This window comes from Rhagoletis zephyria, unplaced genomic scaffold (genome assembly GCF_001687245.7).
Source record: "Rhagoletis zephyria isolate East Lansing unplaced genomic scaffold, Rhagoletis_zephyria_1.1 Rzeph_scaffold_15967, whole genome shotgun sequence".
Taxonomy (NCBI): Eukaryota; Metazoa; Arthropoda; class Insecta; order Diptera; family Tephritidae; genus Rhagoletis; species Rhagoletis zephyria.
The window spans coordinates 1-11,709 of record NW_016173032.1 but is presented as its reverse complement, the minus strand read 5'-3'; the positions used below and the strand labels follow the sequence as shown (position 1 = coordinate 11,709).

General features: G+C 38.8%; 1 protein-coding gene across 1 annotated transcript; it reads right to left on the bottom strand.

The window, feature by feature from the left end:
- Window positions 1–3,744: 3,744 nt before the first annotated feature.
- LOC108379251 (MIT domain-containing protein 1-like) lies at window positions 3,745–4,485 on the bottom strand. Its single transcript, XM_017635582.1, has one exon. The coding sequence runs from the start codon at window positions 4,483–4,485 to the stop codon at window positions 3,778–3,780; it is 708 nt and encodes a 235-aa protein (XP_017491071.1). The 3' UTR covers window positions 3,745–3,777.
- Between the last annotated feature and the right edge of the window lie 7,224 nt (window positions 4,486–11,709).

Below are 11,709 nucleotides of genomic sequence, written 5' to 3'. Positions count from 1 at the left end.
GATTTCTTTCATACATTCATTCACCGATTGTGGTTAAATTTTACAGTTATACAATTTCTAACGAATTTGCCACATGGCATTTTTGCGCTTATTTGTAGGAAGCACAAACATTTTTCAGAAAAGAGTTGATAAAAAAGTAATTTATGTAAAAGAATGCCAAATCTTAAACACTAAGCAAATTCGGTAGAGATTAGATTTGATTTGAGTTACTGGCGTGTAAGATAGGATAGGATAGGATAGGATATGTTCCACACATAAACATATCGTCACATCAATTTACAAAGGCCCTAACCAACATTTTTTTCGAAACTGCGTTTATCAAAGATTTTGAAAGCATATATTCAATAAAAATTTTAAAGTGTTAGTACCAACAACAGCGGAGTTAAATACCAGTTTTTAAAAAGTCCTACCTGTTTTTAATATCTTTTTTGCAGTGTTTTTATGCTTCTCCGGTAAAATAAAATATTTGTTGGTTAGGGCCTTTGTGAATTAAGGTATCGGTATGTATTTACATATGTACCCTAGTTCCTGGTTGAAAAGCAGCTTCAGAAGTTGAGGCTTGGTTCGAGAAATTTTTTTTAACAGGGTCCTTAAACGTAATTCTGAGACGCGCTGAAGCTCATTTCCTCTGCGAAAATGGCTTCATTTAAAGAGGACTGAAGTGGTATTGGAACCTAAGCTCAAATTCCCCGATTGGTTAAAACTCTAAACAGGGCCGCAAGCTGGGTTCATCCAAGAGTCTTTACGGATACAAGCAATGGGACTCTGTCTGTTCTTCTGAAGAATCGACGCGAATAATAATTCCATAAGATATTCGGTTGGATGCCCTAGCCGCTTAAAATCGCCCGGTCTGGATAATGGGTTAGGTTATCTTGGCTTTTCTCATCCAGCACAGGAGAAGGACAGACTTAGGCCACTGTAGGCCCATTGTGATGCCCTACCAGAGACTCCTTACATCAATTTTCTTAACTTATCAATTTTTAGCCCTAATGAAGCGCACAAAATCGTAGATACTAGCTGAATTCAGTTCAGCCAAACATTCAAAGGAATAGTGGAGAAACGAGCGTCCACAGGTAGAAAGTGAAGCAAGGTATCTAGGGCTTTAGTCGGCGTTATCAGTACCTTGAGAAAGAAAGAAGTAAAGCTTCTACGTCGGATGTCACTTAGCTTCACGTGTTCAAACTTTAGATATGAAACTAAGCCAAAGCCAAGCCTTATAGATTGCGACAAGCAGCGGACATACCATACATGCCAGCGGGCAAGGAAAATACCATATATGCCAGGGGATTTGTAGGTCTGGAAGGACCATTTTACATTAATGAAATCCATTCGTCATTTGGTTTCTGAAGATACAACGGGTTCGTCTTTTCGCAACCAATTACCCTCTGACTTTTCCGCTATGCAATCGCAATAATCCTTCCAAGAATCCCTTTCGGCTTTCCTGGGGGCATTCTTAAATTTTTTAGAGGGCTTCTTTGTAGGCAGTCCAAGAACCATTACGCTTTGCGAGCTTCCTACTTTCCTTCCTAAGAGAGGCTATTTCCTTGCTTCACCGGTGTGATTTCCTCTTTCCTTTCGGATAGTATATTATCTCATTTTCGTTGTTGGTGTTTCCGACAGGGTAGGAGTATGATGTATTTTGGAACGGATGACGGAAAATCGTTCCAAAATACATCGTATATTTATTACCTACTGTAATCAAGAGTGAAGTTGGGATTTTATTGGCGATCTTTAAAAATGTTTTCACCGTATCGCTTGCTTTTGCTTAAATACCACAATCATGGAGACGAGTTCGCGTCTTGTTCATCTCTAATTTTGGTAAGAATGATTACAAAAGAACGAAAAGCTTCAGGCCTACTATCAGTATGTTCTCCATGTTGAAATTTTTGGAGAGATTGGTTGAGCTACACATTTGTCAAACGATTCCTTCATCACATTCTCTTTTTTTTGCATTAGTATGCTTATCGGGTTTTTTCTTAACAGCGGTCGTCCCTCGGCAGGCAATGGCAAACCTCCGAGTGTATTTCTGCCATGAAAAACAGCTTCTCATAAAAATACAATCGCCGTTTGGAGTCGGCGTAAAACTGTAGGTCCCTCCGCTTTGTGTGACAACATCAAGGCGCACGCCACAAATCGGAGGAGAAGCTCGGCCAAACACTAACATATGTGTAAGCGCCAATCTATTATTATTATTATGCTTATGCTTATCGGGCAGGGTAATCTTATTAGATGGCTCTGGTTGTCCAAATAGGCAATGGAATCACTAAGAAAGATTTCGCTTTATTTATTTTTTCGGTCATTGGCAATGCTTTTGATAATATCGCCTTCTATAGCATATCAAACCCGTTGTAGAAAAGGTGGGGCCTGCCACTAAGCGTGCTTCTCATTATTGTTAAATTATGTTCATTATCAGTTATTCGTCAGTGATATAAGAGCGTTGAACTTCAGTACATAGCGTGAAAAATTTGCTTACAAAAGTTCAAAGGACTGTCGCCTCGTGCTATAAAGGCTACTACAGGTGACGTAGAGGTAGCTTCCGGGTAGATATTCGATAATGTTGTATTGCGCCCGGTAGACACAATTCGTCGAATCTTTTCAGATAGTTCCAAAACTGATACAGAGTCCAGAGTCTATATGGACGACTTTTCTCTTTGGGAATATGCCTTGATATTCAAGCCGAGGTTCTTGCGATCCAGAAGATTATGGACTGTAGTGGAGGAGAGGTAGAAGATTACGTGTCTCTTCGTCAAACATAACGAACGTGTTCTACTAGCAGTTCTAGAGGTGATCATACCAGAAATTATTCCTCCCAAAACCAACAATAGTAGTCCCATCTTGCAAAATCCAAGCTACCATCAGAATCTAAGTGAACTTTTCGCTCAGCAATAATTGGAAAAATTTAATTTTGGTTTCACTCTTCGAAAGTATTTATAGCTTGGCATTTGTCTTCATTGTTGACTGGTCACTTTTCGAGGTAAAAACATCTGACTGTGGTCGGCCCACATGGCGGTCCTTGTTGTCCTCTTTACTTTAATAAGGATGGTGCGTTGCGACATTTTTTGTGTCTCTCTGGTTCAACTCGGCGTAAGCCTTCTGACAGCCATATGTTGAGAGACGCAAACCTGAGCTCTTTTACACTCGATTTAAATTCTACTAAAAGAAAAATAAGAACCAATGGCCGGCGGGCCATCGAAGCTATGTATTAGTTCGAAAAATGCTCGTTGAAATGCGGATGCTCTGCATCTTAAGGTGCAAAAGTTGATTTCCTGTCTACTTTAAGCCTTAAGGCAAGCGATATTTGAATCTCCATTTACACGACCGATTTTCGCTCAGCAATGTTGTTGAATCGCCTCATGTAAAGGCTTTTTTATGGTGTAACACACAGAGCTCGCAACCGAAATCTTTCCGGCATTGTAGTTACACAAATCATATCTCAAATGCCTACTGGTAGCTGGCTACATAGTTGGTGTGGTCTCCTAGTAATCGTTAGAATTCTGAAATCCCTCCATTCATGTATTGCAAGTCGTGGCAGGGAGACTGCAAGCCGAAGATGGAGAGCTTTCAGCGGGTTTTAGTATTAAATGCTATGTAGTTTTCTTAAAAAATTGCTTTTTGCAGGCCAAACATTAAGGAGAACTTCCCCTCTCTTTCGGAAGAATTAATCATACTCTATGTAGTAGGTGAATCCAACATTAGGATTAACCTATCAATTTGAAAACAAAAAAGCCGAGAGAAATGTTCTGCAAAAATGTGTTTATTCGTGCAAAATGCTTTAGACTACGCAATAAAGTCCTTGGTACGATAAATCTCCAAATCAGTTTGCAAGCATTTGCGAAAGTCAGCATCATTATAACCGAGGCTGTATTCAGGTATATTGCGTTTATAAAAATGCAAACCGCGACCAATTTTTATGATATATCCGTTGCTCAGTGCTATTCTTCGATCATGTAATGTCTCATCGAAACTAATGGCGAAGTTTATACCACGGCTTCCCAAATCCGCTCGGAGTCCCTCTAAAATGTTTAGCTGATATTGGGCCGCATTTCTGTAAGTTTTATTTACCAATCGTATATACTTGAGATTGCGACATTTTTTGACCACCAACTCCAAAAATATGACAAGATTCTGGAATTGATAGTCATGTTGCAAATAAGGTTCATCTAGCCAGACCTCTTTTATTTTGCCATCCAGACATTCTCCGAAGAGACTTTGATAGCTGTTGCCGGTGGAATCGTTTTCTATTCGTAAGCGCTTTACGACTTCACCCACTACAACAAGATCGTCCACGCGTTTTTTTATTTCCTCAGCGCGATCTATATATTGCTTGATATGCTCGTAAAGAACTGTTTTCTTTTTCAAATTTATGTGACTACTTGCAATTTTCATAAGAATTTGTACGCCATCTTGGTAGAGATTTTGGGCTTCCAAAATGCGCCCAGCCTTATCGCACTGAACAGCACGCTTTAGTATATCTCTGGCATTCATGTAACACAAATTAAACAATTTTGTTCTTACAAATATATGAGCACTGCATACACATGCAATTTGAATTTGTATAAAACTTTTAAAACGATTTCGGGTTTTTATGTTAGATAATAATTGTACATGCAATTTTGGTGTAAAACACAAATACTTAGACGATTATACTAATAGAAATAGCAATTTGCAACAGAAACTAACAAAACACACAATTTTACATATTTTTTATTTTATTCAAATGACAAGGAACTACCAAAACAATATTTCCAACGAAATTTACATACGTCACTCTTCTTTTAACTTCGTTTGTTTGTACGCACTTTTAGGGCCCAGTGTTGTGTAAAGTCCAAACAGAATTTTCACTCCAAAAAATATGACTTATGACTCAAACGCAGACTCAATTTTCCAACTCTTCATAGGCACTTGGTGTTCAATGTTTTATTTAGCGCTTGAACCGCCGAATCCAATAAAGCACGCCGGTCGTTTCCCTTTTGTGCCAACCGACGCAATTGCAAATTCCAAGTGTTGCCAATTCTATATCCATTTAATGCAGAGGAAGGCTTTCCATCATTTACGGTAGTCTCCGTAGACTCTTTTTCTCATACACTGAAAGGTACGCCTCATCAGATGATTTCTTCGTCCACTCTTCTCTTGCTCTGTCTGAAATCCCGTTTAGTATCAAACAGCACGAGGAGGTCTTTCCCTATTCTGACAGAGCTGGTGCTATTGCTCAACGTCATTTTACACAGCCGTATCACCTTCTCAGGGAGAAAAAATTCAGACATTGTCCAACTTATTTTCATGCTATCGAAAGCGGCTTTGAAATTAACAAATAGACGATCCTCTTCTCGCGACTCTTTTCCAAGATTTGGAGTATTATGGATACCTGGTCTATGGTAGATTTTCCAGGTCTAATGCCACACTGATAAGGCCCAAACAGTTCGTTGACGTCTCTCACGCAATACAAATCTCAGCAATTGGGCATGCGATCCGCGTAAGAGTCGATGCATGCATCTTATCAACTCCTCGCCTTGCATAGCTCAGCTGGCAGGCCGTCAGCCCTAGCAGATTTGTTTTTTTTTCAGCTTCGTCATTGATCTTCGTACCGCGTCATAGCCGTGCAGTGGGACATCTATTCCGTCATCATCGAGTGGGGGCTTTCGTTGCAGGAGAACCTTCCCCGATAAACACCCGGTTACATACTTAATCGCAATAAACTTTAACGATACATTTTAGAATTCATTTTTTTCCTAGAGTCGGAATTAACCCAAAAACAATGCAATCAGAAAACAGCACTTAAACTGAATACGTGTTCGTTTTAGCTTATTTTAAATTTCCACGATCCACGAATAAATCCGAGCAGACTGGGTGTTAAGGAGTTCAGGTGTTCGTCTCTTAACATATCGCTGCCAAAAGCCTGACATCCAATCTCCAAAAAGGCAGGCAGAAGCACACAGAGAGTTCAGGAGAGGAAAGATAAATAGGGTTGTCATCAGTACATAGCACAGTCAGGTTTTTAGGCCATAAGAAGTGACCAGAAGTGACTTGTCTGCAGTCCCATCTGCTCAATGTAAGCAAATACCTAAGAAGATACTCTGAGATTGAGGACAACCTGAGTTTTGACACCTGCAACACAAGAATCTTCTAAGTCATTGCTGAGCGAAATATTTACTCAGTTTCTGACGGTGGCTTAGAAGGGCAAAGGTGGGAGTTCGATAACAGAGTAAAACAAGTTTATTACCTTTTTCCACGCAGTTTTATTGAGATTTGCATTACCACACTAGACTGGACGTAGCTTGAGGGCTGGCCAATAACTTGAGGCTAGTTTGGCTGTCGATGCAGATACGTAAACTACTAATTATCAACGTTATCTCCGTTACTTTCAATATAGTTTCCACATCCTGACCCTGCATCAGTCTTGGAGTGTTCACTAAAGATTCTACATAGCGTAAGCTTGGGCTCAGTATTGGGGGTAAGCCAGCACTCAGCCACAGGTAACTCAACATTGTATGACGTATGTCTTCAGCAGAGTCAACGGTTGTGCACCATCTGGTGGCAATAAAAAGACATTCAAGTCTTATTCCCCGGCTCCAACAATTTCCGCCTCACTCCACCCTGTATCACACGAGCACTTATACCTTTTAAGCCTACAGAAATCTACCCTTATATATTTAGGTTTATAAGGTTTTAAAATTTTTTCATTTTACGTATTTATACCGCCAATAGGAGACTGCCTATATTATATCTTAATGTGAAATGTCATTTGCCTGTGAATTAATTTCTTTTTTTTTAAGTGAAAATGGCTACAACGGACGGATGAACAGCAATATGCAGACGAATACGAAGAAGACTACAAATATGAATTCAAAAATATGACGACCAAAACGAGGGCGAAGACGGATACGAAGACCACAGCGAAGGCCAAAAGATTGCGAATATAAAGACAAATACGAATACGAGGTAAAATAAGAAGTCGCTTACGAAGACGAATACAAATACGACTACGAAGAGAACCCCGAAATCAAATAAGAAGACGAATACGAATTTCGTGACATTTACGAAGTCGACTTAACCTAATACTTAGCCAAGGATGAAAGCACTGGCGATGCATCGGAAATGTACCCATACGAAGAGGAAGACTAAGCAGGCAAATTTTAAGGCAAACACAACTACGAAGACATATACAATGACGGCGATCAAACAGAATGTAAACATGATCAGGGAGACTAAGACGAATATGAAGACAAATACAAATACGGCGACGAAGAAGAATACGAGTACGAACTGACGAAGTGAAAAATGTGATTACGAAAGGGAAGTCGAATACGAAGGTGAAGACTATGACAAACACAAACAGGTAGATTAAGACGAAGTCGAAAACGAATACAATGCTAAGACGAATTCTATTACTGAAGCTTGAGCTAATTTTAAGAGAAATACGAATTGAAATGAACTAGAAATGAATCAACACCGCGCCCTCCATTTTTTTTTAATATTTCCAGACAACTGAACTTAAAGTAAAAAATTATCAGACACTAACTTTGACACGTTGAAACCGATGAATTTGCATGACTTTAATAGCCATATTCCCACGCCAATAACAAAACTCAATGGCTGACTATTACTATCTTTACTACTGCGCCTAATACTATACCGCAAATTTATTTTAAGCGCTGTTATGGTGACAATTGTCACTGTTATTGTTATGAGCTACTTGAGTACACGACAACGGCCAAACAATGTTTATATTTTGTTTTAGTCGCAGTAATTGTGACAATAGTCGTACAGTGAATTTTGACAATGATGTGGGAATAGGGCGGTAAGACTTAAATCCAAAATTATACGAGGGAAGTTTAACAAGTCAGTGACTTTAAATTCTCTGCATGCGACTGTAAATGCAATGCTGCGGGTGCATAGCTTCTCTACACTCGACCATAAGCCTAGCCGTTTGAAAACTTCAAAGGAGTGTTTGGCGATGTTCATCCGTAATCCGAAAGAATTTTTCCCCTTTCTGTAACCGTGGGCAAAACATCACAATACACCAGAGGAACAATCAGTACAGGGGGTTTCTCCGGGTGAACGTCATTCGCCCAATAAGATCATGAGTATGGTTTTTTGGTATGCACTCGGCTTCATTCACATTGATGATCTTGAAAACTGGAAAAAAGGACCACATTTGGCCAATAAGAAAGTGCTATTCCATCAAGGTCACCATAGAAAAAATCCACCATTTCGGCTACGAACTACTGCCTCATCCTCCATCTTCTTCAGATTTGGTCTCCAAATACTATTTCCTGTTTCCGAACCTAAATAAATGGCTGGGCGGTAGGAGATTTGGGTTGAATGAAGCTCATGCTGAGGACCTTCAAAACCCTATTATTTGGAAGGAATTAAAAATTGGAAAAGAGCTGTAACAGGAGACTATGTTGAGAAATAAAATACTATTTTGCCGAAAAATATATATTTTATTCAAAAAGGCACTCATGTGCGACACTGCCAGAGTATATTTTTTATTGTTAATTCAATGATTTGGTAAACTGGATTTAAAAGCTGAAAGTAAAAAAAATTTGACTCGAAATCGTAAAAAATCGTAAAAATTGCTAGAGTATTTTCAGGGCTAAATTCGGTTACAGCGGAAAAACATCTCCAAGAACCACGCCTAGCCATTCTAGAAGCTGGAAAAAAGTCAAATTTCGCATGCCTGTGTAATTGGCGCACTCAATTTCTCTGTCAAGAGAATTAGAAAGGAGGTTACTGGCAACAGGAACACTCTCTTTTTAGATATATTAGCAAAAACTTTTACAAAAAAAATTATTAATATATGCATGTAAGCCATTTTCATATTTTCAAGCAACTTAAATTTAAAATTCCCAACGGATTTCCTTGTCAATTACAAGCCAACCAACACTTTCATGTGTTGTAGAAATTTTCAAGGACATCCGCAGGAAACATTTAAAAAGCATTTACATACATAAATACATACATAGACGAACACGAGACTGTTTTATCAAAAATGTCATGTTTCCCACACATCTATCTACATATATTTTTTGTTCGTATTTTCTTGCGCTACGGCGATTTACACATCCTTTCATATGAAAAGCTGTCAGAATGAAAAACTTTCCAGACGGAGAAATTTTTAAGTGACAGACAAACGAACAAGCGAGTGCAAAATAAACGGACAAGGATGTTGAGGGCGTTGCTATCTATGCGGGTGACGGCCTTGCTGTCACACCTAAAACGAAAAGCTGCCACAGTAGGAAGCAAAGCGTAACGTAGAGTAGCAGAAACAGAACAATAGCGGTACATTTCACAGCAGCAAAAGTTTGGGGAGGGGCTGGAGAGGCAGAGCTAGAATAAGTGAATCGTAGGAGTTGCAAGCGGCAGAAATTGAAGTATATGCCAGTGCATTGTTTCATTTCGCTTGCATCTCGAACTGCTGTTGATTGTTAGGGTTATGAATACTTTATGCAGGGCGGATAGCGGGATACTAGTGGTAGAGAGAGAGAGAGAGAGTAAGGAGCGTAAACGGCCAGGCGTTGTTGACAGTAGGGACTCGCTTTTCATTGGCATAAAGTGGAAAGTGACATAGAGAACAAAAGATTCCCACTTACTGCGTTGTTATAGCGAAAGCAAAAGAAAAAAAAAAGATTTTATTATTTTTTGTGGAAATTGCAAATTTCCAAATTGGAAAAATTTAAAGCAAAAAATAAAAATTTAAATTTGTAAAAAAAATTGCTTTGACAGTCTTCGCTGCAGTTTTCATTCCATCAACATTTCTCCCTCTTCCTCTTCCTTTGCTTGCATACTAAATGCATAATAACTTTCAATCATATTGATTGACATGCTGCTTGTATTCCAAACAACTGTATTGAATGCAACCAATCTGTTAGTAAATGCAAGTGTTTGCAGCAGTCAGCAATCTTCTTTGAGACAACTGACTGCACAAACTTTTCTTACTTGTTGTATGTATGTATGCAATTCTTGTTGCGAACAAACAAAGAAAGAGCAACGCTTTCAAAGTTCACTCGCCTTTTGCTGTCGCAACTGTTGTCTGCTGTAAAAGGTTGCTGCTCCCGGCATTGGCTCCTGTTTGCGAAATTCTGCTCCATCTTCTTAAATGCCAGTAAAGTCTGCGAAGGTGATGCATTAGATGCCAAGTGGGCATAACAGCAGTTACTTCTTTATTAAATGCCAGCAAATTGCCGCAGCACAAAGCCTAAGAACGAGTAGAAAGGAAGGACCAGTACAAGTTATGCAAAGTATGAAACTCCAAGAGCTCACGTAGTCTGAAAAAGAATCAAAGCTCCAGGGAACGGCGCTTGCTACCAACGTTGAGCGCGTTCAATTACAAACATACACGCTGGAATACTTATTTTGCCATTTACACCAAAAGTTTTCGACGCCTGCCAGTCTCACATTTTCACTTTCGCTTTCGCTTCGACACTGTGTGCATCATATAAACTAACTTATTTATTATTTCGAGGTTATCATAAATCTCAGCTAATTTACGCGTATTTGAGTATAATTTTATATACATACCAACTTATGTATTACTTAAGTATGTATGCACATTAGAGTGGGTCACCAAAAAAGTTTCCACCGGAATCATAAAATGTATTATATTTTAAGACTTCCGTCAAAATATCTCGGAAAAGAAACTAAGATTTACATGAGCTGGACCCTTTCGGAAATTGTCTCCAAAAATCTCGTTATTTTGATTCCGTTGATAAACTTCAAAAAAAAGGTATGCACACCTTTTAAAGCTAAGCTCTTTTATGATCCTAGGTAGTTTGTTAGAAAAATCATTTCGAAAAACCAATTTATTTAAAAAAATCGATTTTTTAGGTATTTTCAAATGGGTCCAGGTCACGTAAATCTTAATATTTTCCCGAAATATTTTCGCGAAGTCTTAAAATATAATAAATTGTTTAACTCCGATGGAAAAACAGCACCAATTTTTTTTTTGTGTAGAGTGATATGTACACCCTAATGTGCAACATTTTTCTCTTTTTAGAGTCAATGTTTTGTAAGGATAGAATGTATAAACCCATACATACATACAATAAATATCTTTATGAGTTCGCTTGCGTGAAACCTTCAGCTTGTAAGCGCCAAACAAGCGAAATATGAAAAAGTTTCTTTACGACCTAGCACAGACAAAGTGTCGGCGTATGGGAAATGGGGCCAGCCAGGTCGGCGACACTGCTAACGTTATTGTGTCAGGTAAAGAAAGAAAGGAAACAAAACTTCATAAGCAGGAGTAAATGATACTAGAAGTGTATCAATGAGAGTTTCAATTATCACAATGTGTTATGGGAAATAAAAGTCGTGATAACGGAATTAATAAAACATTATCTCTACATACATATATTCGACCACGCAATGCGACCCGAACCCAAAGGAATAACACCTAAGAAAATCAGTTCTTATCTCCTGAGGTTAATATAATTTTCTAGGATCTTTCAAAACGTTCGGAGCTGTAAGAATAAATTCAATGTACGCTTTTTAAGTGTTATACAGGCTCAGATTCTTTAAACTCAGCCCCTGCCGCCAGTTGCGATCCATTCGTCAAGCAGTTCGCTGCTCCCCCTCCAGATTTTCGCCCCACCCAAACTTTTCTTGAGGGAAAATGGACAGAGAAGAAGCTCCTAGCAGGTTTATTCTGCACGTGACCAAAGATTTCATAACTGGAAACTTTTACTATCAAAAAATGTTACCAGCTATTGT

Coding starts and splice junctions, on each gene's coding strand:
- LOC108379251 (XM_017635582.1), bottom strand. CDS start 4,485: ATGAATGCCAGAGATATACTAAAGCGTGCTGTTCAGTGCGATAAGGCT.